Source organism: Frankliniella occidentalis, unplaced genomic scaffold (genome assembly GCF_000697945.3).
Source record: "Frankliniella occidentalis isolate FOCC.00 unplaced genomic scaffold, Focc_3.1 Scaffold3, whole genome shotgun sequence".
In the NCBI taxonomy this organism is placed as follows: Eukaryota; Metazoa; Arthropoda; class Insecta; order Thysanoptera; family Thripidae; genus Frankliniella; species Frankliniella occidentalis.
Genome location: NW_026267133.1, coordinates 3123132 through 3150360, shown reverse-complemented (window position 1 = coordinate 3150360; position 27229 = coordinate 3123132). Strand labels below are relative to the sequence as shown.

Genomic DNA, 27229 nt, shown 5'->3' with positions numbered 1-27229 from the left:
TGGGCAGCAATCAATAAAAAAATTTATTTGAAAATTCAAAAATTTTATTTCTACACCCATTATCTTCAAGTAATAATAATTTCACACAAATAACAGAGATAATTTTAGTAAAACATCAGAACAAAACTATATCTTTACAGAAAAATATTGAAACAAGAGAGAAAAGACCTTAAAAAATAACTTTCTTCACATTATTTCAGTACACAGACAGGTTCAGGAAGATGTGAGGTAATGGCACAAAATGTTAAATACAACATTGGTAAGTTTGAAGAAAAATATGAAAGACCCTCATAACGATCACACATTTCCACAATATTTAAGATCTAAATTAGCTTTGACGAACCATTTTCTCAGAAGATGCTTCATATCAAGGTAAATGTTGTATTAGTATAATGGTATAACATTGACATAATAGATGTCAATACATCACTTAAGTGTTATCAGAATTACTCAAAAAACTAAATGTTATATCAGAGCAGGGTGAGATTGAAGACTCCTCCAGATGCATGGACCTACACCTACCTTAGGAATATACTAGACGGTTCACAAAATAAATCATCAACATTAATGATATACAAAGACAAAAAAGTGGTATATTAAAAGCTGAAAAAAAACTGCATGAACCACACTGCTGATCTACAACCAAGTTAAGACTATAGAAGAAAGTTCTCCCGGTTAAAGGCACATTTTGCTGACTTCAAAATATCATCATAACAAGATAAAAATCACTTATCACATTTTTTTTACAGTTTATACTAAGGCAGGATTTTATAAATTATGCTATTCCCTCTCATAACAACTTTCATAAAGGGATAGTAAAGTAACAATTTTGCAGCCTCAACCTGTTCTATGAGCTTCACCTATCTTATTCCACTACGAAAATCACAGTCACATTCATGACAGCACAAACGTAAATTACCTGTTCCATGAGACATAGGTTTAGGAGAAACACAGCTCCGAAACAAAATAAATTACCAGAGCACGCACACAAACAAAACAAAACAAAAATAATTTTTGAATGAAAACAATGCTTTTGGAAAATATCTCCACACTACACTGAGGCCACATCACAGATTTTGGTGTTGACATTACAAGAAAAGAAACCTCAGTCTTTCAGATGCCAACCAAAAGTAGTAAAAAATATTACTTGCAAACTTACAAAATATCTGTAGGCTTTTTTTATTTTTAGCCTACCCAATGTGACAAGTTTTGACAACATTTTTCCAATGACTGTAGTTATTGCTAGTAGCTTGCCATTAATGAATAACATTATTAGCACCATAGTGTTACATCTTCACTGTTATATTAAATTATCAAAATCACAGTTTGTTATTAAAGTACTCAAGAAATATGTTCGGTCAGGAGCAATCACTAACTTGAACCTATGACGGAGAGTCATTACCATCAACTGCTGATGAATCAGAATTACAATGAGATGGGTTTGCAAAAGGTTGATACACATTTCTATGTTTCAATATTGCCTTCCAGATTCTTAGTTCAACTCCAATTCTAAGTTTTAACTTAGAAAGGTCACTCCTAGTGACATAAGTAAGAACATCTTCAAAACACAACTCTTCATCTCTAAATTTTTCCTGAGAACTTTCGTCTACACCTAATTTTTCAAGCCAATCAAATAAACCATCATCTTGAGCAGAAGTATCACTAACACTTATTTGAGGTACAAGTCGTTTCTTTGAAGATTTTTCAGGCACTCCAGAACTTGCTCCAGAATCATGTGAAATTGTGGAATCATAGGGCTCAAGCAAGTGCTGAATACTATTAATTTGATGCTTCAGATCATGAATGGATTGACTGACTAATGATTGAAAAGATCTTTGAGTTTCCAAAAACTCATGGAGAATGCACATGTTTTCTTCCCTAATCTGCTCCATTTGTACTCTAAAATTGTCGTTCTGGCATTGCTCCACATCATGATGTACCTTGGGAGGTTTGAGGAGGTTGATGGATGAAACAGTACTGCAGTCGATATCTCTTTGAGAGGACTGATCTTCCCCAGTCATAGTGGCAAGGAGCTGTGGAGATAATATAGTAATTGCAGCTTGCACAGCACTCCTCACTAAATTGTCTAACGCGAACATCCAATGTGGTTTGATATGCCTCATTTTCAAAACTTCCTTGACTGGATCTTGAAATCGGTAAACAGCTAAATGAAGCTGATTAATCGATACCTCATCAAAGTCTAATTCTTTTTTTATCCGTTGAAAGGCATCATTCAAAACTTTTTTGTTTTGGTCTAAAATGTAAGTCCTTAAACTGTTGATCAAAGATTTCAATTGAGTTTTTGAAAGAAGAGGATTTTCAACTTCTTCCTGGAGGCTGTCCATCCAAAGATCACAAACTTTGTCTTCATCTTCTTCAAGGGCTCTGGAGAGAGTTGCTCTTTGTTGAGAATCCTTTCTGAGAAGATAAAATCCGTCTTGCTCCCCAGTAGTTTCTGTTGTGCTCACAAGGTTGGGTGATCCACAGGTGCTCCGAGAAGTATTCAGTTCCACTTCAGGAGAAAGAAGGCCACCAGATGAGCTGCGTCTGGAAGTACAGCCTGAATCTGTTTCACATAAAGATAAAGGGTGTGAATCTAAATCAGGGGATACAGGGGACCGTGAAATTGCAGCATTTGCACTTGTCTGTTTGTCCAATTTTAGAAGAATCCTTTCAGCGGGGACGGATATACTTCTACTTAGATCTCTTGTGGTTATATTAATGCTCTTCTTCTTCTCTGTTAAAAAAACATCTTCTAAAAGTTCAGCAGCAGTAGCTCTTTTTTCTGGTTCAGGTACAAAGCAGCGGAGGATAAAGTTTTTGGCCCTTTCTGAAAGTTCTGTCGGAATTAATGGGTGAATTTTGTAGTACCCTACCTTGAAAACAGCAGCTTGAGGTGAACCAAGCTCTATGAAAGGTGGTTTACCAGTTGCCATTTCCACAATTGTACAGCCCAATGACCAAATATCTGCAGCAGCTCCATAGCCTCTTTGTCCTTTATCAATTACTTCTGGAGCCATATATTGAAGAGTTCCAGTGAACGTTCCAGTGCTTGGACACAAAGCTGCAAGGCGCTTAGATGTTCCAAAGTCAGATATTTTGACAACACCATTATAGGTGTTGACAAGGGCATTGTCACCCTTAATGTCTCGATGCACAATCTTTTGATCGTGCAAGTACTTCAAGCCCTCTAAAATTTGTTTTGTATAGAAGGCTATTGTTGCTTCATTACCTTTTAGAGGACCCCACTTGGAGCGTAAAAGGGATGAAAGGCTACCTCCAGGGACCTGTTCCATAAAGATTTTGAAGTAGCCATCCTCAGATGCAGATCCTAAATACTGGACAATGTTTCGATGGCGAAGTTGAGAATGTAACTTGATTTCTTCATGTAAAGGCTGCACGTCTCCAATTTTCTTCTCTGGAATTTCTTTCACTGCAATCCTCACTTGGGTAGTAAAATCTCTTGCAGCATAAACGACCCCATAAGTTCCTTTACCCAGGATAACTTTCTTTCCACTATCATCTTCATCATACTCATAACTCATTTGATCTTTTGAGAGATCAGTGTCCAAATCTGTCACCATTCCCTCTTGATCAGCAGTCATTTCCAGAATAAGTTTGTGTAACCTTTCGCGGCACATTTGAGATGGGAGGTAGCATTGAAAGTCATCTCCATTTTGGTGCACATACAGAAATAAGCTTCGTTCATCTCTCTTATAAAGACTTACACTTCTAATTTGATTTGCTGTAAAAAGCCAATCATGAACCTGATGGCAAATATCTTGTCCCTTCAGGCAATTTAAACATATATTTGAGATTTGCAGTGACTTCTCTTCAGCTCCCAGATTGACTGTTACATAGCTTGGCATGAAAACTTTGTTAGGTTCCAGAACTAGCATTGGAAATCTTATATCACTCTCCCCACCTTCAGTTTTTGTAGCTTCGACAAAAAACTCCATCCAAAACCCAAATATTTGCTCTTCTGGAGTTGGAGTTGACTCATCATTTTTTTTACGAAATCTGTCGATAAGAGCTATGTTTCCTATGGTGCTCTTTAAATACCAATTTGGGGGCTTGAGTTTAAACATGCACATGGAAGCTTGAGTAGCCTTAGCATAATCCTCAGCAAGAACACTTATCTCAAAAAATGTAGCTACATCCCAATAATCTTTGAGAGAACTGAGGCTTCCTTTTTTTCCAATTAAGTTGTTGAGCACCCTTCCAATATTCTGCAACTCTTCAGACTTGAAAAACTCATTCCCAGCTATAACCAAAAGAGTAGCTAAATTGATCCCTGCATATTCGTTGGGTTGGATTTCAAAGCCTTTTCTGTACCAATGAATGGCTTTGTTGAGGCTCTCCTGGTCCTGGTGGCCAGATTCCACGAACTTGTCCTTGTAAATTCTTCCACACAAACATATCATATCTGGAAACTGGCCTTCTTTCTTTTCCAAACTGCGTTCCACAACACTACGTGCATGCTCTCTGTCACCCTCTCGATTTCGTCGAGCTAGAGCAAAGGCATACAAATAAGCTATGTGAGGAGTTTGAGTGTAATTCTTTTGAGTGTGTAAGCTCTTTAGGTTGTTAACCAAAGTTACCATGGCATCGTAATCTTGTACATCCCTGAATGATAACAATAAACTTAGTACAACATCACCAGACACCATGCTCGGATCATCAAGTCTCTTTTGTAAATTATGAAGAACTTTGGCCAACTCATCTCCAGAATAGTTGTCTCTGGCTTTACGCAGGTCAGCTAGAAACTTTTCTTTCATGTGAGCTTTGGATTGTACTTCCACATCTTGAAGAAGTTTCTTCAGTTTGTAGGCAAGATGAAGCTTACCATCAGGAACGGCTTCTTCACCTGACACTTTTGACACACACGAACTAAGAGTCACATTGCAAACTCCAACATCATTTAGTTTATAAGCAACAAAAGTGTAAGAGGCACAAGAAATCTTCAAGCGAAGAGTACCTTCAGAGTCTGTGTCATTCGTTAATAAAATATTCTCTTTCATACTGAAACTTTCACGTATCCCTAGATGATAAAACAATGCACTTTGCTGAGTCTGCACAGATAGATCTACTATAGCCACATCAGCATTGTAAAATGTATCCAGTACATTTGTTTCACCAAAATCTAATTTTTCAAACTGAATATGATGGGCATTTGCATTGACCAGTGTGCAAGCTTCTTTCACTTCTTCCCAAGCTCGTTTGCGCTGAGATGAGTTCTCTGCTTGAAGTAAGTCAATGACACATACGACATCCATGCAGCTGCGTTGTTGACTGTGTTGGCTCGGTGCTGTTGTTGACTGACATGCTGTGTGACTAGATGCATCACTATTGCTTCCAACACTGTCTGTGACACTTGATTCTAATGGATGTGGTTCTACAGCTCCCATGTTGTCACTTGAAGGCATACTTGAAACTTTCATTCACTACACAGTTCCAAGTTAACTTCTACTGACAACCGTTCTTTAGCAGTCCATTTTAGGCATACTTCAAAATCTGAAAGAAGAAGCAGAATATTGAACTTGTTTAATGGGAACAATAACACGTAACCTTATCCTCTAAAACTCCGACAGAGCTAACAAAACTATCTCTTAGAACTCACCTGTACCAATGCATGGGATGTTCAGCAAGACACAATAATTCCCTTCACATCAGTGATTTCACATATGTCTTCAGATTTGAAGAGAATAATGGTTGCAACTTGTAAATAGTTTTCCACATGAGACTCAAACTGGTTTCCACAAAGCCTAAAGAAGACATAGAATTTGTCAATCCTCATTTTCAACTTCAAGTGCTGTTGAAGGTTGAAATTGTAGTTAACGGCCAAAGAGCAGTTGTAGAGTAGCAGTTTTGCATTCATACCTTAAATGGTGAGAAGAAACGCCCATTGAACGCCCACATAGTACCGTGCCCTTGAGTAAAACATGAATGTACGAGCTTCAAATATGGAAAACAATAATAAAAATCTTACAGCCAAAGACAAATCAATGCTGCACTCGAGCCTGTTGCATCTAGAAGATTGAACTTCCCTTCTATATCGATCCGCTTAACAAGATCGTGCCTCCATCCAATCTCGTGAAGTGAGAATGTGAATGGGTTTGTAAATCCTCACTAACTGTTTTCTCCGTGTAAGGAAAATGCTACATCAGCACGTCAAATGTGGAGAAATGTTTGACCCAAAAGACTCACTTGCGCCCGCAAAGTTGGTACATTCTGACATCACTGTTGGTAACATCTCCCCCCCCCCCCGCCCCCTCTTTGACTCATTATTTTATTTCCTCGGCTACAGAGGTTTTCGACACAACGCAATTTGGAAGAGAAAGTTTTTTGAGACATAAATTAACAAGCCATAAAATTCACGTGCAAAACCAATGCATTGATTAGTAACGGTAACATATCTCATCTTCAAAGCAGAAAGCAGACGAAAGGCACAGTTGTTGAAGGGTGAGGGGGCTGTGGTGGATGAAAGGGGGTGAGAAGGGGGCGAAGGGGACCTAAGGGGATGAGAGAGAGAGAGGAGATTTAATTTTCTAACCTACATTCAGCATGCCCAAAAATAGAGTGTTGGTGTTCTCGAACGTCCGGTAGTTTTCTACCCTTTCTATTCTGAAGTAAACAGCGCCGGGGTGGTTTTTAAGGCTGCGCCAACTGCTACGGGACTAGTTACTGTTCAAGAATGGCGAAAGAAGGTGTGAACGGTGAGAAGACATCTCAGCTGTGGAAAGAAGAAGGGAATGCAGCATTCAAGGAAAGTGATTGGGTGGGAGCAATACAGTGCTACACCAAAGCAATCCAACTCACAAAAGAGGAGGGCCAGGAAAAGAGTGTGTATTTGAAAAACCGGGCTGCCGCATACCTCAAGTTGGGTGAAAATGAAAATGCCTTATCAGATTGTACTGCTGCCCTAGATTTAGTACCCAATGATCCCAAGTCTCTATTTCGACGTTGCCAAGCATTGGAAGCGTTGGACCGACTTGAAGAAGCTTATCGTGATGCTCGCCAAGTTCATACTGTTGATCCTGGAAACAAGGCGATTCAACCAGTATTGGCACGACTTCATAATGTTGTTCAAGAACGTCTGAAGCTAATGTCGCAGACTTCGAACAAGGTGGCTAAAATGTTTGAGATAGCCTTTGACATGACAGCAGATAGAGAAAAGCGTGAACAAGCTTTGAATAACATGGTTGTACTTGCCCGTGAAAATGCTGGCAGTGAAGTCATGTTCAAGGCAGGTGTCATCAGCAAGATAGCATCTCTTTTAAAACTCGAAAAAAATGAGGAAATTTTCCTTGGTGGTGTTAGAATTATTGGTGAGCTCTGTAAAGAAAGCCTGGATAGAACAAAATCCATCCTTCAGGAGTTAGGTGTGCCATGGTTTTTGGATATTCTGAACTGTCAAAAAGAGCAGCAAGTAAATGCAGCACAATATTGTTTGCAAACAATATTAAACACTTTAAGTGGAATGACTAACAAACAAGACAGTAAACCAGATCCTGAGTTGTGTGAACAAAATAAGAATGAGATCGATACCCTTCTCACTTGTCTAGTATTTAGTGTGACCAGTCGCACATTGTCAGGACTTGGAAGAGATGCTATCATCGAGTTACTCATGAGAAATGTTCACTATTCAACTTTAAACTGGGCTCAACGCCTCGTCGAGATTCGTGGTCTACAGCGTTTGATGGAAGTTGCGAGTGAGCTCAAGGAATACAAATATGAATCAGCTATGGAAATAACTGACTCGACTCGTTCGTTGGTCTCTGTTTGTCTTGCCAGGATTTATGAAAATATGTATTATGACAGGGCACGCCAAGATTTTATCAGCAACATAGATGATTATGTGAAAGGAAAATTGATCACCCCAGAGCTAGAATCGAAAGTACGAGTTGTCGTAGCATTGACTTCTCTTCTTCTTGGTCCCCTTGATGTAGGCAACAATATTGTAGCACGGGATGGAATGATGGAAATGATTCTTGTAATGGCTGGTACAGATGACATTCTACAACAGAAAGTGGCTTGTGAATGCATAATTGCAGCCAGTTCCAAAAAAGATAAGGTGAAGTCAATCATTGGTCAGGGAGTTAATATTCTTAAGAAATTGTATCAGTCTAAGGATGATGGGATCCGTGTACGAGCATTGGTAGGCTTGTGCAAACTTGGTAGCAGTGGAGGAACAGATGCATCTATTCGCCCATTTGCAGATGGAGCCACAACAAAGCTGGCAGAGGCCTGCCGCAGATTTTTAATTAGTCCGTCTAAGGACGCTGATATGAGAAGATGGGCTGCTGAAGGCTTATCATATTTAACTCTTGATGCCGATGTCAAGGAAAAGCTTATTGCGGATAAAGCAGCAATTCAGGCTCTCATTGAGCTTGCTAAAACTGGGAACCAAGCTGCTGTGTATGGTGTTGTTACAACATTTGTAAACCTTTGCAATGCCTATGAAAAGCAAGAGGCTATTCCTGAAATGGTTGAACTTGCCAAGTTTGCTAAGCATCATATACCTGAAGATCACGAGTTGGATGATCCAGACTTCATTTCTAAAAGGCTCATCATTTTGGCTAAAGAGGGCATCACTACTGCTCTGGTTGCCCTTTCTAAAACAGAGAGTCATAACAGCAAAGAACTCATTGCTCGTATATTTAATGCTATCTGCAGTCAACAAGAACTTCGAGGCCTTGTAGTTCAACAAGGTGGGGCCAAAGCTCTGTTACCTATGGCACTCGAAGGTACAGAGAAGGGTATAAGGCAAGCTGCTCAGGCTTTGGCTCGCATCGGTATTACAATGAATCCAGAGGTAGCATTTCCAGGACAACGAAATGTAGAAGTCATCCGGCCTCTGATTTCCTTGCTTCATCCTGAATGTACAGCCTTAGAAAATTTTGAAGCATTGCTTGCCCTCTGTAACTTGGCAGGTTTGAATGAAACAACCAGATTGCGAATAATTAAAGAACATGGTGTACCCAAAATTGAGGGGTACATGTTTGAAGAGCATGAAATGCTGAGACGTGCAGCTACTCAAGTCATCACAAATTTAATTTTGTCACCTGAAGTTGTCAAAATGTATGAAGGGAAGAACGATAAAACCAAATATCTTGTACTTCTCAGTGCTGATGAAGATACTGAAACGGCAATGGCAGCTGCTGGTGCCCTTGCCCAACTTACAGCTGTAAGCAAGAAATGCTGCAAGAAAGTATTTGAAGTGGAGAGTTGGATTGAAAGTATACAATCTCTTCTTGGGAACCCAGATACTGGTCTTCAGTACAGGGGTGTCTACATTGTCAACAATTTGATGCAATCCTGCAAAGAGGTAGCAGAAAAACTGATTTCAACAGATATCATGGAAATTCTAATGGCCCTGTCCCTTCTGGAAGATGGTGATGAAAAAGTTAAGAAGTATGCCCTTGAGGCACTGAAGTCTGCGGAACAATGGAAATTAATAAAGAAACCTGGAGAAAACACTGATGAAGAAAATGAAGATGATTTGGAGTAATAGCATACTGATAGACCAAAGATTATTGTGTTTGTTGTAATTGTCACTGTATTCATCTTTTTAGCATTTTGAAGACCTATTTATTATATTGTTTTAGTTTGAACTGAAGACTTATCTCTACCAGAAGTGGTCCAATTAGTGATCTAGCAATGGGTTTCCCCACTTAAAAGTACTTAATATCTCTAAATTTTATGTACCTGTGTTTTAAGCAGCATGTAGTTTTGCCTCACTTTAAAATGGAAAGTATCTCTTAGGCAAACCCATTAAGAAGAGTATTTTCAAAGCCATTCTGCCTTTATCAAATTTGTTATGAATTAAATTCATTTTTTATTGTATTTTATACTTAACCTAGTTCTGCTAGATTTCCTACAGTATTGACCCTGTTATTGTTAAGATTATTTATTTGTCTGAGTTTTTGGCTCAGTTCACTTTGTATAATAAAAATATCTGAACTATCCAGACTTAATCAATGTTCAGAAAGCTGACTGTGTGACATCAGTGATTGGTGAAATTTACTGTCACCTATCACAGTTGAGATGTATTACGTGAAAATATTAAATTGTTTTTACCAAACTGGTCTCCTTTCATGCTCCTTACTAGAACTGGGAGGTTGTTTCAACAGCAAACTGCATTGTGTACTTAAAATTTTATAATTACAAAAATAGACAACTTATATAATTTTGACTTAACACCATAGAATGTCTAAATGCTCACAGGAATGGTACACTTAAGCTAGTCTAATCAGTACTAGATGCGCCATTTCTATCACCAGATATAACATCATCACAGTGCTCAGCTTGTGGAAAAAAGAAATTATCAATATAAATCTGGCACATAAACAGGACAAAGTCAACCAAAGTGAAAGTATTGTTGAAAACTCATGTTTTCATTTCATTGAAAAGAGACACCCCTTTTAAATGTGAATTAAATGAATCTAGTTTAACCCACAACAATCAACAAAATCCAGCAAATCCTATTCCTTAGTCTCATGGGGGGCTGATGGCTCACCACTTTCTTTTTCAGAAACATTCAGCTTTTCCAATTGCTCTGTCACCTCTGATGTGTCTTTTTTCTCAGCCTCAACCTCCTGCTTGTCTGCAGAAGAGGATTTGGCATCTTCATCATCATCACTTTTATCAGCATCGTCATCGTCCTCTTCTTCCTCCTCCTCATCAGATTGACCTCTATAAACTGACAAGATAAAAAAAATACAATTAGTACAAGGGGGAGGGGATGATTTCTTCGCTTCAGATCCGTAAATAAATTATCTTACCATGTTCTTTAACAAAAGCCTTGGCTTCTTCAAATTTTTCTTTCCACCTCTGTGCAACTGTTAGATAAAATAGAGAAGAGACATAATTATTAAATCCTCAGGGTAAACTATTGAAACATTAATTTAATTAAAACTTACACTCTGCATTAGCGAATCGGATAGCCAAAAGCTCAGGTCGAGGAGTCTCATCAGCATAGTCTGCCTTACAACTCCATACCCAGGCCCTGTCACTTCCACAATTAGGGGTGAGTTCCATCCATGGAGTTACTGAAAATTCAAATGGACAAGATTAATACAGCTATGAAGAAAAAAACTTTTAGGAATTGTAACACCAAAAAACACACCATAATGATTGGCACAAATCTTCAGGGTCTTATCCCGCCTCATGACAACTCGAACTGTGTTTTTTGTACGGTGTTTGAGGAGCTTCACATCTCCAATACCTCGGTCTTTCCATTCTGATGGAGATTCCGAAGAGTCAAACCGGAAGAGTTTCGCTCGTCTGCAAAAGTTAGGAATGTGAAAACCATGTTCAAATGTAAGGTGTTCTACTATGCATATCAGAAAAACACCTACAGTTTAATCATTTCCTCCTCATCTTCCTCCAGTGTTGGTACAACTACTTCTGGCAATGTCACGATTGGTTCAAAATGAGGATCATGTTCAGAGGCTGCGGAATTATTCAAGTTGGTTGTGCCTCCTTCCCCACTTCCATTTCCTGTGCCATTTGCAGCAGTCGCCTAGAAATTATAAAATCAAATCAAACAATTGACCCCAGGAGAGAAAAGAATTCACACAAATCCTATTTAGCCAAATGACTAAATGTAAAAAAATATGACAGAGTATCTTGCCATGTTTGGTACCATCTGCTGAGTATTGACATAGATAAAACAGGCTAAAATACAATAGGGGGGAAAATCGCAATCACAAAGCAAGGTGGACTATAACCTTATGATTTGGTAAAGAGAGAAAACGAAAACTATGGTTCGATACTTGCGATGGATCAAAGGCATACAATGGATACTACATGCAAAATAATAGGAGGACTTTGACACCAAAAGAGAAACAAAGTTGAAAAATAAAAGTGGGATTTACGACGCACATCGCACGAAAACGACATCTCCCTCTTAAGAGTATTTGATAATTACCGTTTCTCCTTCAGTCATGATGTGAACAGTAAAGTCAGGAACCGGCGAAAGTATAGAGGCCAAGCCGCAGCTTAACAAGGGTGCAAATTTTTAAGAAAACGCAGAAAACCGGCAAGCCTCAACCACGGAGTTACACAGGATTTCGAGTGTTCTAAACAAACCCGCAATACCACCAGCGCCACAGTGTTGTCAAATGGTCAACTTGGAGCAAAAATTTTTCATCGTGGACCTAACTTTTAAAATTAATTAATTACACCAGTTTAATTTACAACAAAAAATTCTAAGTACTGAATTAATCATTCTTCTCTCTTTAGAAAACGTTTTCCATGAGGAAGCTCCGAGGCAGCTTTGACTTTTGTATTTTGTGTCTTTGTTTGCGCTATGATCGCTAGGCAATACCCCACGACGTTACCCTCTTTAGACTCCCCCCTCTGCCGTAGCTCGCTTTCCGGCGGTACCCGACTGCGTGGGGTATTCCTACCTGAAACTTCATTCAAAATTGTCATCCATGCATCCGCTGCATCTACTCGCTGCCCCCCCCCCCTCCCCCCCAAAAAAAATAATCGTCAAATTGTCTGATTTTGCTGCAATTGAGTATAGTTTTGAATAAATACCTAATGCGCTGTATACATCACCCTACCCTCCAAACGTTACACGTGCCCAAGCGTCACGCCATTCAAATTGGTTTGGAGGGAAACCCCCTGTGATAAAACATTCATATCAAATATAATGTCGGGAGTTTGGGATGTTTGACCTTTCTTTTGCAAGTTCTTCGGTTTCATTGCGTCGTTGAGCTTAGAAAAGGATGCTGAAGCTAGCACTCTGTTTATGGGGCGGGAGGGATTTCTAATCTTCTTAAGAAGATGGGTGCAAAGTACGCGGCAAAGTCTTTCGTTTGACTGTGGACGACCTCTTTTCAAAGAAGAAGCAAAATTCGTTGAAAATTTAACATGGCTAACTATAAATTTGGAATCGGAAGACGATCAAGAGACACCAAGTCGGTGCAGGCATAGAATCCCGCCCTTTGCAAGGTGCCCCACGGCCCCACGCACCGTCTCCGCGCCCGCGCGCCGTAAGTTCGTTGAGCTAAGCAGGACGTCGAAGATTCTAGCGCGTCAATGTGACGCCGTTGACTGAGCGCGACATCTACATGAGGTCGTCGCCGCTAGTAACCTAACGCGGATTGGGCGGCAAGAGTTTTTTTGTGTGATAGCCGTTTGTATATTTACAATAGCGGGGCCAGTGCCATTTTAAATTTGTGTGACTGAGCCAAGCGTTTGGCCCGAAAAAAGTGTTGTTGGAAATAAGTGTGGCCCAATCACTTGTGCCCCGACCTATTCGAAGTGGATAATCATTTCAGTGGTGTCATGGCGGCGACTCGGCTCGGCCAATCAGAGCTACCGTTCCATTGCGGTTAGGACGCTATCTTTTCGCCTGCTATTTCGCGTCGGTGCATAGAAATTGCCGCGCTCATCGATTTGTTCAGTGCTTGTGTTGTGATACCTTCAAAACAAAAGTGGGTGTGTAATTGAAACTCTACGAGTGCTGGAATTGAACTCCTTAAACTATTTGCGCCTTTCTGGCTACCTGGTCACGTGACTCCCGTAAAAAATGGCGCAAAGACCAGACTGTAAACATGGATTACGGTTTCGTGTAGTTGTGTCATTACTATTTGTATACAATGAAGTGTTTGTGTGAACCACGTGCAAAACTGTGATTAGTGTGTGACATCGAACCAGCAAGATGACGGGAAGAGGCACGAAACGGAGGGGGCGGCCCCCAAAATCCGTCGTAATGGAAAGGCCAAAGAAGTTTCAGTACCATCTAATGAAAAAGCCCAAGTACCTTCTCAACCAGCAAGCCTCTGGTCCAGAAACACCGAGTTCTCAACCAAGTACTCCTACACAATCCAGAGCATCTTCTCCTGTCACCCGGGATAGACGCAAGCGACGCGGCCGAGGCGGTCGAGACAGTTCAAGGAAGGGTCGTGGGGGAGGTTATGGTTCTCACAGAAGAGGTTATAACCCTGACGCTATCCATGAGAAAGATTCAGAATACCACTATGGTTCTGATTTCGGTGATGACTCTAGTGGCAAAAGTGATGATGATGATGATCTCAAGACTGAAAGTGAAGAGAGCTTTGAGGGAGACGACCCCTCAAGTGATAGTGACTTTTCGCTTTCTAGCTTTAGTACTGCGGATGGAGGTGGACGCAGATCTTACTATCAGAGAGCACCCAGTCCAGAGCCATTGTGGCTGCAAAATAGAGAATTACCTCCTTTGGAACTGCCAAAGCCTTCAGAAGATTTGTTGGTTCATCGGGAACTTGTCATGCATGCTTTAAGCATTTATGAAGTTCTCCGACATTTCAGAGCGCTGGTTCGCCTGTCACCTTTCAGAGTTGAAGACTTTTGTGCTGCAGTAACATGTGAAGAGCAGAGTATTCTTCTTGCCGAGATTCATATAACTTTACTGAAAGCAATTCTTCGGGAGGAAGATGCTCAGCAGACTCACTTTGGGGCCTTGGATCAGAAAGATACTGTTAATGTTACTCTTTTCTTTGTCGATGCCATGACTTGGCCTGAAGTTCTGAGATCCTATGTTGAAAGTGACCCCAATTTTGATCAGAGTGTGTTAGAGCTGTTAAATAACTGTGAATATCCATTTACAACGCCAGAGACAAGGTTAAAAGTCCTTCAGTTTCTCACGGATCAATTTTTGATAACAAATCCTGTCAGAGAGGATCTACTCAGTGAAGGTGAGTTGTCCATATGTTAAAATAGTGCTTCACAACTAAAATTTGCAATTCTACTTAATTTCAATAATTTGAACAGTAATTGTACTATAAGTTCAAAGTATCTTTTGCTGCATTATATCAGAGAATGGCAACTCTATCATTACTTTTAAATTGCTATATTTTAAAGCATCACAAACTTGTGGTGGTCAATGTAAAATTTACCAAGTATCTCAAATGGTGGCTTTAATGGCCCTTCTCTCTTAAGTTTTATTGTATTTATTTGACTTTGCTGCATTTTTTAAATATTTTTTTTTTGTAATCCAAAACTTGGGGTGTGGCTTAGAGTCAAGCTCCTGTTTAGCACTAGCCTGATGGGATAGTGTGACTCGCCCTGTAAAATTTTGGGTGCGGCTTGAACGTGGCACCTCAATAATATAAATTTTTCAGAACACAATTGGCTAGGCTAGTGCAGTTAAAAATTACTGTTTTTTTAATTATTCAAATTTCTAATATTAGCATCTTTTTTCCTCTACTTTTAGTCAAGTTCCATTATGATGATCATTGTCGCATTTGCCATCGTCTGGGGGATCTATTGTGCTGTGAGACATGTCCTGCTGTTTTCCATCTGGAGTGTGTTGATCCTCCGTTGGGTGATGTCCCCACTGAAGACTGGCAGTGCAACCTCTGTAAAGCTCATAGGGTAAGGAAAAGATTGATTTTTCTTATCTGTTAAGCTTTCATGTTAAAATGTTTTCCTAATCTATTACAATTCAATTCTGTAGGTGCCAGGTGTCATGGATTGCATTCCTGATGTGGAGAAAAATGGAAATTTATGCAGGCAAGAGCATCTCGGATTTGATCGCCATGGCAGAAAATACTGGTTTCTTTGCAGAAGATTATTTGTGTATGTACCCTAAAGTTATATTAATGCTACTTACAAAATCAGAAACTTTCCCAGTTGACATATTCCTTTATCTAATTTTATGTTGCCTCCACAGAGAAAGTGAAGATGGTGAAGTATGGTACTACAGTACACCAACTCAACTTGATGAACTCATTGATACATTAGATTCTGCTGATATGGAGGCTGCCCTATGTAGAGAGCTGAGTGATTTTAGGGAGGAAATGGTGCGGCAGATGGAAATAACTGAAAAACTGACCAGTCAAAGCAAAGGAAACAAAAAATCCTACTTTGACTATGACAATGGTAAAGCTTACATCACTTTCCTTTAGAGTTTGTTCAAAATTTATTCTTTGCTCTTGTTATGTCATTTTTTAATGTCTTAATGTTTTTAATAGCACAAATTGTCAAAGCACAAAAGGAACGTGCTGAAAGAAAGATTAAAGAAGAAGAAGAGAAAAAGAGACAAGAACAAGAGGAAGAAGATCGGAGGCGTGATGGAACTAATGTTATGCTTGATCATGAATTACCCTGTGATGATGAAACAACCATCGAGGAAGAAGTATCTTGCACATCCCCTGTATCAATTGTAAGTTATAATTTTCTAGCCTTTTACCAATTGGGTTGTATTCAAAGTATTAATCATTGTTAATTTCTTACAGGAAACATCCGAGACAATCAACAGTAAAAGAACCACAACAACTAAAGAAAGTGAAGACTCGGAACAGATTACCACCACAGTTACAACCACCAAAACAACCACTACCACTGGTAATTTAATTTTTTTTCTTGTTCTCATTAAGGTTAATCAATAACTATTATTTGTTTCTTATGCCCTGTTTATTTTTTCAGTAACCATGTCTAAGGGAGATGATAGTGGTCCTGATAGTGTAAAAAGTGAAGAAAAAGAAGAGGAGGAGGAAACAACTACCCGTGAGTAAACAAAGCATACTGTATCTCTGCTTTTCATTAACTAGATTCACTGGCAATTCCATATTTGTATAGGTCGCAGAGTTTCTGAAAGAGTTACAAGATCAAAAACTGGTTCCCTTCAACCTCGAACATTTAATATGGATGATCTGAAGAGACGGAGTACTGCAATTACATCTAAAGAAGATGAGAAAGAAGGAATGCTAGATAAAGAAACTCGCTTAACAAGGCTGAAAGCCCAGCAAATAGCTACTGGTACATAACATAATTAGTTTTTTAATATATATTTTTATACTGCTTCTTTCTGTTTTTGTTTACTTATGATTCATATCCAAATTTTGTCTCAGGTACATTCCTTTTCAAATTGGGAATGGAGAATGCTTTTAAAAGCTATACCAATCATTATGCAACGAATTCTGCTGCGCTTAATAAGCCTCAGCGCAATGAAGAAAGGGACAAAAAAAGACATCTCTCTCACAAGTTTTCGCTAACACCAGCTGCAGAATTCAAGTGGATGGGTGCAACTCATGGTATGCATTTTTAAATTCTGAACTATCAAATTTATCTACCGGCACATGTTTATGAGGGTCTTATCAATAATGCCTTTTGGCTTTGTTTTGCAGGGGCTAGATCAATCCTTGTCAACACTCTTCGTCTTACTCTTCTACAACTCGAGTCAAGTATCCAAGCACCTTTCATGCACCCTAACTGGTCTTTGATGAGGAAGCCATGGGTAGAAACAGTTGGCAAATGTGTAAATCCCAAAGATTTTGCTCGTGTCCTGACAGTTTTATCAGTTTGTATCAAGCCAGTTGTGTTTGCATCTGTCTGGCATGAACAATTAGGCCATATCAAATTACAACGATTCACTGCCAATGAGAGAGAGGAGCGTAAGAGAATTGAAAAGAAAGAAAAGAAGGATAAAGAGGTCTGTATTTTACTTCAGTTATCAGATCTGCCCTGTTTAATTATTCTTTTGTTGCAAAGGCTTCATTTTTGTCCTATGTCACCAAAAACAGGATGAAGAAGAACGGAATCGCTTGACTTATAACTTTGTCAAGTACACCCTTGGGCTAAAACATGTTGTGTGGAAGCAGAAGGGTGAAGAATACAGAGTGCATGGCCAATGGGGATGGTTATGGCTTTCATCTGCTCGCAAATTTGTCATTCAGGACTGCCATAAAATGGGTCTTAGATCAGGCCCTCAGAAAATCATTGTGCAAGTGAAAGGTAAGGTTTGAAATTTTAAAATCAATATAATCAATAATTTAAATCATAAAGCCATTTGCATGATCTTAATTTAATCTTCTTTGTTTTCATCAGATGACAGCAACACGAAAATACTTCAAGTTGATCCTAAAACCTACAAATTTTTGGAAAAGAAATGGAGAGATGAAAAAGTGGAAGGTGATGCAACCTCTGAGGATGATTCCTGTGGTTTGACCCCTGCAGCAGCAAGTATGACTCATCTGGGATACTATTTTCATCTTACTGAATTACAATATTTAGGACAGTTTATTTTATATTTTTCTTTCCTTTTTTTTCTACCAACACAGATGCTCTAAGAAATCTTAAAGTTCTTCCTCCCATATCTGAGTTTGAGGAAATCAACATAAGTGCTGCCTTAACTTCAACGGCCCGCTTACATTATCCAAAAGTTGCCCGCAGGTCCCGTCTAGATGAACTATTAGGAAGAAGAACTGCTTTAAAAGTTCTTGAGGAACGGCGTTTGGCACAGCTGGTAAAAAACACTTTCCTTTCAAATTCATTACTTTTACCTCTATTACAGGATTTTTATTAATTTTCAAAACTTGTTTACAGGCTAAAGAACCAGGAAAGAGTGATTCTCCTGAACCAGATGCTGAAGACAATGATGGCAGCGACATGGAAACTGATACTTCTCTAGATGGAATTTTGCAAGGAAATTCTGCCAAGCATAAGGAGCGTGACAGCAACCTAAGTGTTGTAATGCGCAAAGTTGCTCATTTGAAACAACAGTATAGTAACCTCAATAGTCTGGGAAAGGGTCTTTCTTGCTACTCTCAAGAATGCAATGCACAAGCTCCAAGTATGTTAAAGTCATTGAATTTGTACTGGAATTACTCTTTCTGTTTTGTCTGCAACAAGAATCTATGTGTGTGTTTAACTTTCAGATCAACTTAATACCAATAATCAACTAATGGCTGCTTGTACAACTTCTTGTTACTCTCCCATTTGTATTCAAAAAATTCGATTGCGTTGTGAGCTGTTAGCACTCTTAAGGAAAGCAAACGCTGCCAAAGTCAATGTTGCAAAGATAGAGCCTGTTAAAGAAGGTATGTTCTCTATACATTGTCTTTGTAATGCCTTCATTTAAATCAGTGTTAAATCTAATCTTCTATATCATCTTCCTCTGCAGAAGAGCAAAGTGTTGAAGTTATTAGTGATGCAATCATTAAAGACTTGGAATCAGCTGTGGCTTCAGCAACTACTTGTGATGTTGATTTACATTCTGTGGCTGGCCCTGTCCAGAAGAAATCTAAAGAAGAAGTAAAGGCTGAGTCATCTGTTGATGTAAAACCAGAAGATGGAATTACTGAAGTGAAGACTGAGGATGGGGAAGTTGAAGTAGAAGATGTTATCCCTAAAAAAGAGGACAGTGTGTCTGACGGTAAGGGATCCAAACTACAAGTTGCTGACACAACTACACCTGATGGTAATGAAGCAGAATCCAATGTAAAAGCAGAGGATGATGTGAAAGTCAAGGATGAAGATGAAACCAAGGCAGAAGTTTCTGTTACTACCACAACTACAAGCCAAGTTATTACCACAAGTCACCAGCAAGTGAAAATGGTTGGAGGAGTTGTTGAAAGTGTGAATGTTACCAGTGCACAGACTGTGTCAGAAACAAATACCACACAAGTTACTTCAACCACACCTGCCACGTGAGTGTTTTTAAGTGTGAGAGTATGTCATAATCCTACTAATTTTTGAGAGTGTGATTAATATGTATCAATCTCTTCTTATTTCTCCAGGGGTTCCCTTCTTAATTCCATCCTGACATCTAAAAGAAGGGTTGACCACAGTGCCATGGCTGTTAGAGCTAACCAAGGAGTAGTTTCAGGAACTGCTACAAGAGCTCACACCTCTGTTCGTCAGACAGTAGTGTCTAGGGAGGATGAAGGGAAAATGTATTCTACAACTACTACATTTGGAAAAGTGTATCTTAAAAAGATAGCAACTGTCCCTGGTGACCGAAGAAAGAAACGAAATCCTGTAAAATATCCAAGTTATTCTCATTTTGCTTCTCGTTCAAAGAAGCGCAGTGCCTTGATTCTATCGCAACCAGAACTGAAAAAGTTAGCAAGACTGGGAGGAAAGATGTCAGTTAGTGGATTCCATCATCAGGCAAAGGCCAATCCGCAGGCCTGGCCTTATCCCTGTTCGCGTCCTCTCTTCAAAACTTGTTGGCTTTATCGTACTGTGAATATTCGCTCACTTGCTGCTGCTTCCCTTCAACTCCGCACTTTGTGGGCAAGTCTCCGGTGGGATGACATGGTGGTAAGTGCATATACGTTTGTTTAGGCTTAGTAGGCTCCATGTGACATTTTCACAATAATTGTGGTCAAATCAGATCATCAAAGCACATGGTTAGAGATCTGCCACCACTTGGTTCGTGTACAAAGGGACTTTTCTTTTATCAGGCTAAGCCTCCTACCAATGATGGGAAACATCAAGTGACAACTGACACTGAAATTGTGTCCATGGAAGTCCTCAAACATAGACATCTGGGTCAGTTCATGGACCGTACCCAGTATTTGATGAGGAAAGTTGTCATACCTTTGGAATTACCAAAGACTGTCAGAGGTAAGTTACTTCACTGTGCTCTAGCTTGCAAAGCCTGTCTAGTTTCTGTTACCCTCCTGCTTAATTTCGTCTTTTTATCTTGTAGAAGTGACATCTATCAGGAGTGGACTTCGCAAGCGTAAGCTAGCTGAATCTCCTCAAAACACTGAACCTCAAGTCACTGAAGAGTGGCTTGATGAGGAGAAACTAGAATTATGGAACATCAGGCAGTATGGAGAATTACTCGAGCGTCAAGCAACTCAAACTCTTACCCGAGCCCGTTCTGGAGCACTAACAGCTCAGTCTGGCTCCTTGTCTAAAGATGCTAATGCACAGAGGTCCGATTCGCCCCTTAATGTTGTCAAAGGAAATCCTGCTGAGATTAAAGAGAAGATGGAACAACAGCTGCGAATGCAGCGAGCTGCCCATCAGCAAAAGCGTGCTCTGGAAAGTGGTACACAAGTTGTTAAAATGGCTGGTGGGCAAGTTGTCAAATTAGTCCCAGCATCTCAAGCCCAAGGTATTATTAATTCTATAAATAGTAATTGGCTTTTCCTGTTACATAAAAATAAATAAATTTCCATGTACCAATGAATTTTTTGACCCATGGTGTACTGATTTTTATTCTTTATTTATTTTTGTCCATTAAAGGTGCAGATGGTACTGTGAAAATGGTGGCCAAGGTTGCTATACCTGCGACACCTGGAGGTGGTCAGCAAGTCAAAACAGCACTTACATCTCTCCTGAACAATGGCACAGGGAATAAGAATATCCTTGGCACAAGGAGAGTATTCATGACCAAGAACACTGATGGAGCTACAAGAGTTATATCTGGTCCCACAAGTATTCTTCCAAAAGCAAATACTGTGCAGCTTGCTGGTGGTCAGCAGTCTCTTATCAAGATTCAACCTCAACCAGGCCAGGCCCAAACTACAGTCCAGATCCAAGGATCAGCTACCCCAACAACTACTCAAACAGCAGCTTCACCCCAGACGCCTCAACGAGTCCAAATTCTGAAACAACCTGACGGCAAGATTCAAGTCAAGGGTCTGATGCCAGGTTGGTTTATCTGCCTCCTTATAAGAAGCTTTTTCAAAGTTGCAGTGTTTTATCAAATAGGCTTCATACATTTCCTTGTTCACAGGTCAACAACTTGTTCAGATGCCGGATGGAAAGTTGCATGTGCTGAACACTGCTGCTCCACCCGGTCAACAAATCACCACAACTGGTCAGAGAATTATTGCAAACTCAGGCCTAGTCCAGAAGACGCCTACAATTGTGAGAGCCATTCAGGGCACCCCCCAGACTCCAGCCACTCCAGGAAGTACTGCAACTGCAACCACCACAACCCCTACCACGCCTTCCACGCCCAAGACAATACCTGGGAAGGCTCAACAAGTTCTGTTGAGACCTGGAGGACAGCTGGGAAAACAACAAATTGTAATACAAAACACTGCTGCCGGTCAGCAGTTGTTGGTGTCGAATGCTAATCTTGCACAGCAGCTGGCTTCAGGTAAATTTCAGCTCGCAACTGTTAATGGTCAGCAAGTGTTGATCAGGACTCCAAATCCACCAGTGACTACGAATACACCAGTTCCTCCACTTGCACCACAGGTGAGTCAATTACTCGCATATTAATTGCATGAGATAATTGTTTTTGATAAAGCAGTTTTCATACGTAGTGGTAGTTGGGCTGGCTGGCTCTCTTCTTTTGATTTTCCACTTTCAACTTTTAAAATAATTGTTTCAGTTTCCAACTTTCTAAATTTTGTCTTACCTAATTGATAGGGTTCTCACATATTATCTCTAATGTTCGCTTTTCCTTTCATTTTTTGAGTTTAGTCAAATCAGTCCTGTCTTCATATATTTGAATAAGAATGTCTAGAAAAGTTCAGTTCTGTAGTGTTGCCTGTGCATGTGTGGCAGATGGTGGGTATGGGGAACGTTGTTCTTCGGGCCGCTGGCTCAGCTGGAGCCCAGGTGCAGCAAGTTGTGCTGAAACAAGGGCAGCTGCTGATGCCCTCTCCTCAGGTGGGTGCATGTTGGGGTAGATTTCAGAGTAGTTTCATGTTATTCCAGTCAAATATATACAATTCTCTGTTTTAAAAAAATCAATTAATAAAAAAAAATTATGCTGTCATTTATAAGTAAAAATTAATTTCCGGCTTGTTTTAATCAACAGAGCCAGTTGGTTCCCAAACAAACTGTGCAAGCCGTGCAAGCTGTGAAAGCTGAAGTACCCGCGCCGGAGGCTGTAGAGGAACAAGTAGCTTCTGTGCCAGACACACAAGGGGAGCCAGAAAGTGTTGCTGAAAGTAGCCAGGAGGAAGTGGCAGCTACAGAGCAACCAACCCAACAGCCTGCTCAGCAGCCACCTCCCATTGTACCACCATCTCCTGTCAAGGTGGGATGCTTTTATTATTCAATATATCGAGCTTTCTTGTAGCTATTAGTATTCCCCTCAGGGGCGGGGGATTTATTATATTATTGAACTAACTGTTTGACATCTGTTTCATCTGGCTAGACTGATGAGGAGAAGGAGCGTGAGATTGAGCGGTCCTTAATGGCTGGACAGCCTCCTGGAACTGTTATCAAGTGTATCACTGCTCAGGTGATAAACACTGGCCAGGGCCCGCGCATTGTGCTCCAGGGAGTCCAGGGAACAGAGTTCACACAGCAGCAATTGGCATTAGTTCAGCATCAAGTTAAACAACAATTACTTCAAGGTAAATTTGATATTTCAGTGGCTTTTTGTTCCTTTTCTATTTGCAAATTGAGGAGAACCTATAATGACATTATTTTTTCTCCAGCGCAAGCCCAAGGCAACAAAGCTAGTGTTCTTGGACCTACCAAAATCTACTTGGCTGTGCAACCTCCGAAGAATGCAGCACCTGCCACACCAACTCAAACTCCAACACCTGCTTTGGCAGCTGCAGCTCAGTCACCTCGAAAATTAATAAAGCCTGCCGAAGGTCAGGTTGCAGGACAACAGGCGGTGCATTCGCTGCAAGTGAACAACCGACAAGTTTTGGTTAATGGCCAGCCTCAAACGCAACAAGGTAAGTCAATTCCCACGTGCTTACACTTGAAAAAGTATTTCTTAATGATATTTTAATATTTTGTGTTTTTTTCTTTTAAAGATCCTGAAGGTGGGTTGGCTTCCCCCACGCCAGAACAGGCTGTAGGTGCTACAGCTGCTGACAAATTCGTTGTCACACCAGACTACATTCAGCAAACAATCCGTAGTGCTCTTAAACAAGAGAACCTTAACCCAGAAATTGAAGAAAAACTACTACAGCTGCAGCGCTTCCAAGAGAAACTTGGCAAACAAGATACTGCTGCCCCTGTTGCACCCACACCCCCACCGCCTCCTAGCAGGCCTCCAGCTAAGAAGAGACCAGCTCCTCAACCTACTCCTCAGCCGGTAGCCCAGCATGTGCAACACTTTGAAACTCCTCCACCTCCAAAACGTAGTAAGGCAACCAAAGTTGCAGTGGAGCCCAAGTAAGTTGTCTGATAATATGTTTTTAGACAAACTTCTCCTTGGTTTTGTATAATCTCAAGTAATGTTTTTTTTTCATTTTCTCCAGACCTGAGCCAGAAGAAAAAATTGAAAAACACGAGCGCACTCCAGTTAGTACCAAATCGAAAAAAGAAAAGGGCAAAGAAGCCGCTGACGAGCGTCGCCGAGTTGCTGTCAACACCAAACTTCAAGTCATTCTTTTCCGCCATAAAGAATTACTCAAAAAAGACATTCTCAAGAAACGTGCCTTATTAGAGAAAGAAATGCAGATTGAGATTCAGGTACACGGTCATTGAATATCGGCTTATGTTGAGATGTTGTAAGATGACGTACTCATTCGACTTTCGTCTTTCTGTCAACAGCAAGATTTGTCCATGGAGCTTGCAGCGCGCACCAAAGCCGAGCGGAGCAAGCAGGACGAGGTCCGCGGCGCCAGCAACGCGCCGGGCGGCAGTGCGCGCCGCAAGTCGCAGGCCACCGCGGCGACCGTGCTCACCACGGGCTCCCCCACGGTGGTCGGCGGTCCCGGCCGCAGCAGGAAGCAGTCGCGCGGCGAGGGCCGCCCGCCGGGGCCCGGTGGTCCCCACCGGGGCGACGACCAGTCCCCGCCCAGCCGCGGGGGCGGGTCCCGCCGCAAGGAGAAGCTCTACTGCCTCTGCAGGACGCCGTACGACGAGACCAAGTTCTACGTGGGCTGCGACCTGTGCAACAACTGGTTCCACGGCGACTGCGTGGGCATCACCGAGGAGATGAGCAAGACGCTGTCCGAGTTTGTGTGCACCGAGTGTCGACACGCTCGAGACACGCAGGAGCTTTATTGCCTCTGCAAGCAGCCGTATGATGAATCTCAGTAAGTCTAGCACCTCAAGAGGCTTTGTGCTTTGCGCTGTTATCATTCAATACTGATGAGTTTATATTGCCTTTCTTTCAGGTTCTACATTTGCTGTGACCGCTGTCAGGACTGGTTCCACGGAAGATGTGTGGGAATTTTACAGTCGGAAGCAGATAACATTGATGAGTACACCTGCCCCAACTGTCAGAAAAGCTCTGCCATTAACAATGCCAACATGAAAAATTTGTCAAATAAGGATTATGATGCTCTACGTAAACTGTACAAACAGCTTCAGGTTAGTAGTGTTGGTTTTGTCAAATACTAAACTCCTTTGGAGGACTTATTTAACTATTTTTTTTTTTTTTCCCTTCATTGCAGAGTCACAAGAGTGCATGGCCTTTCATGGAACCTGTAGACCCTAATGAGGCTCCTGACTATTACAAAGTCATCAAAGAACCTATGGGTAAGTTAATCTTTTCACTCTTAAAGTCTGAATCCTGCCCAATTGGTGATTGTGGTTCTATTTTATCTAATTCTTTTCTTGTTTTCAGATCTTCAAACCATTGAACTTAGAATAAACGAGCGCTCATACCAGAAACTGAGTGAATTTATTGGTGATATGACAAAGATTTTTGACAACTGTAGATATTACAATCCTAAAGAATCGCCATTTTACAAGTGTGCAGAGTCCCTCGAAGCTTACTTTGTACAAAAAATCAAGGGCCTTAGAGATAAGTTGTAAAGTTTAGTGTGCACATTAAGAAGTTGACCCCATTTATTATCTTCTGTTGACATAAAATGTTGTTAATTAATGACTGTATGCGTGAGTTTGGCACGTGTGTGTTGGTACAAAGTGCTAGGATAATATCCTAATAAAGTCTTTTTTTATAAATTTGTAAAGTAGTATTTTGATAAGATTTTTATTTTTACATATTGATTGGAATGAATTTGTGTTCAATTGGAGTAGTGTATGTGTGTGTGTGTATTTATCTTTTGGTGTGGGCTGTTCCCCACTAGCTTTTATTTGTCTTGGTCAACATTTTATGTCAATGGGGGCAATGTAAGATTATCATGTTTTAATGAAATCAAGTTGATGAAATGCCATGTTTCTTTCTCCTATGTTTGACATGCATCACCCAAGATTTGTTATAATGTATTCTATTTTCATATGAACACTTATGAAAGATGTTGCCTTTTGGGAATTGTACATAGCCATTGATCTAACTTATTTTATGAACATAGGGAAATAATTGTTCATAGTATTTTAAAGTTTGCTTGGAGGGTTGACTTGTAGTTTTGAATTTCAATTGATGTCAATGTTGCCCAATGAATATTTAGCTCTCCAATCATGTGCATTGGTTTTATGACATTTTGTCCCAGTCAGTTCCTTAGAAAAACTCTGAATTTAGTTTTGGTGTACCATATAGGATAATAGTGTACAGGAATTAATTTTATATTATTAAGCACTGGAATGTAAGCAGCTTTGTTCTAATTATCGAGTCTTAACCTCATTCTCTCAATGTTCTGTTAATATCAATTTCAAGACATAGGTACTACACTTTTCTTTTGGGAATTATTTTGTTTTGGATTGTGTTACCTTCTGTAGTAATCCTGTTGTATCCCAGGTTGCATTATTTTGTAAATACTGGCTTGTTAGTTATACTTTTATGTCTTACTTACTTTTCCTGTACACGAGTGAACATACTCAGTTGCTCCATATTGGTTCTTGTATTCTTTCCATGATTTCAATAGTGTGTAATAATTAAATTGTATGCCATGTTTTGTAAATTGTAATTAGAATCTGTAGTTATGCACTTGAAAGGCTCTCATTCTTCTAGTTAATATTAAAAGCTATTTTAAATTTTATCTTGCTCTCATTCAGTGCCTATTAGGGTAGAGGATACAGTTGTCCTGGGTACAATGATTTTCCCCCGTGAACTTGAACGCTCCTAGCGGGTAAACCATGCATAGTGCCATCTGTCGGCCGTTCTTTTCACTTCTGAGTCGCGCTACCACTTCTACCGTCTCCATGTGATGGGAGCCACAGCTGGTGCCGCTAGGGACTACACAAGCAGTGACGAACAAGGTGAGTTTCTTAGCGCTCGGACAAGAGCAGAGGGTTAGAATCGGGTGGTTTTAGATCGTATGCCGACTCATTTGTTCAAAATCCTCTTTGCGGATAGGTTGGTGAAGGTTCATTCTACCACATACCAGAGGAGATAATGCAAATGTTTGACTGCAGCTTGCTGAAGGGGAGTGGGACTATCACTGGTTCCTGAAATGCAAATGCGGCTGTAATTGCCCCTTCGTCGTTTAAAAGTTTTGATCAGTAGCTCTGTGGCAGCTAGGTGAATGAATCACTTCATCAGGGTCAATCACTGTGTCCTCTGCCCTACTTGTAGTCTACATCGCTTCATCTTTGGACGCACATTATGTTGGGAAGAGGGAAACTACACATGCCTCAAATGGGCAAATCCAAAGAGTTTAGTTATGAAAAATACTTTTATAGCTTTGAAAAAACACTGCCAAGGCAGCAACAAAGCAGTTAC

General features: G+C 40.3%; 4 protein-coding genes across 5 annotated transcripts; 2 read left to right on the top strand and 2 right to left on the bottom strand.

The window, feature by feature from the left end:
- Positions 1–188: 188 nt before the first annotated feature.
- On the bottom strand, positions 189–6219 carry LOC113204655 (mitogen-activated protein kinase kinase kinase 15). Its single transcript, XM_026419903.2, has 3 exons — positions 5881–6219; positions 5621–5765; positions 189–5514 (listed from the first exon to the last, which is right to left on the bottom strand). The coding sequence occupies exon 3, from the start codon at positions 5439–5441 to the stop codon at positions 1383–1385; it is 4059 nt and encodes a 1352-aa protein (XP_026275688.1). The 5' UTR covers positions 5442–5514; positions 5621–5765; positions 5881–6219; the 3' UTR covers positions 189–1382.
- A 288-nt stretch (positions 6220–6507) lies between these two features.
- Positions 6508–10084, top strand: LOC113204651 (protein unc-45 homolog B). The gene has a single exon (XM_026419896.2). It carries the CDS (start codon positions 6695–6697, stop codon positions 9509–9511), a length of 2817 nt encoding a protein of 938 aa, XP_026275681.1. The 5' UTR covers positions 6508–6694; the 3' UTR covers positions 9512–10084.
- A 58-nt stretch (positions 10085–10142) lies between these two features.
- Positions 10143–12126, bottom strand: LOC113204652 (ran-specific GTPase-activating protein). The gene is made up of 6 exons (XM_026419897.2): positions 11933–12126; positions 11361–11524; positions 11129–11286; positions 10923–11051; positions 10785–10841; positions 10143–10702 (listed from the first exon to the last, which is right to left on the bottom strand). Exons 1-6 carry the CDS (start codon positions 11948–11950, stop codon positions 10485–10487), a joined length of 744 nt encoding a protein of 247 aa, XP_026275682.1. The 5' UTR covers positions 11951–12126; the 3' UTR covers positions 10143–10484.
- A 939-nt stretch (positions 12127–13065) lies between these two features.
- Positions 13066–26546, top strand: LOC113204633 (nucleosome-remodeling factor subunit NURF301). Of its 2 annotated transcripts, XM_026419869.2 has the most exons (31): positions 13066–14690; positions 15209–15369; positions 15452–15573; positions 15668–15876; positions 15969–16159; positions 16233–16341; positions 16423–16503; positions 16576–16755; positions 16848–17030; positions 17124–17428; positions 17520–17730; positions 17824–17958; positions 18057–18241; positions 18322–18568; positions 18654–18815; positions 18899–19424; positions 19515–20040; positions 20184–20346; positions 20432–20845; positions 20977–21384; positions 21470–21939; positions 22252–22356; positions 22508–22729; positions 22850–23051; positions 23136–23384; positions 23466–23829; positions 23916–24129; positions 24211–24698; positions 24780–24975; positions 25059–25143; positions 25232–26546. In XM_026419869.2, the coding sequence occupies exons 1-31, from the start codon at positions 13676–13678 to the stop codon at positions 25420–25422; spliced, it is 8319 nt and encodes a 2772-aa protein (XP_026275654.1). In that variant the 5' UTR covers positions 13066–13675; the 3' UTR covers positions 25423–26546. The 2 variants fall into 2 exon arrangements, with proteins under 2 accessions (XP_026275654.1, XP_026275655.1); XM_026419870.2 differs by lacking the exon at positions 22252–22356.
- The last annotated feature ends 683 nt before the right edge of the window (positions 26547–27229 follow it).

Coding starts and splice junctions, on each gene's coding strand:
- LOC113204655 (XM_026419903.2), bottom strand. CDS start 5,441: ATGAAAGTTTCAAGTATGCCTTCAAGTGACAACATGGGAGCTGTAGAA.
- LOC113204652 (XM_026419897.2), bottom strand. Junction 11,287..11,360: donor GAGGAGGAAATGATTAAACT/GTAGGTGTTTTT, acceptor TAACTTTTGCAG/ACGAGCGAAACTCTTCCGGT. Junction 10,842..10,922: donor CCGATTCGCTAATGCAGAGT/GTAAGTTTTAAT, acceptor TTTATCTAACAG/TTGCACAGAGGTGGAAAGAA.
- LOC113204633 (XM_026419869.2), top strand. CDS start 13,676: ATGACGGGAAGAGGCACGAAACGGAGGGGGCGGCCCCCAAAATCCGTC. Junction 16,756..16,847: donor AGCCCAGCAAATAGCTACTG/GTACATAACATA, acceptor ATTTTGTCTCAG/GTACATTCCTTTTCAAATTG. Junction 18,569..18,653: donor ATGCAATGCACAAGCTCCAA/GTATGTTAAAGT, acceptor TTTAACTTTCAG/ATCAACTTAATACCAATAAT.
- LOC113204651 (XM_026419896.2), top strand. CDS start 6,695: ATGGCGAAAGAAGGTGTGAACGGTGAGAAGACATCTCAGCTGTGGAAA.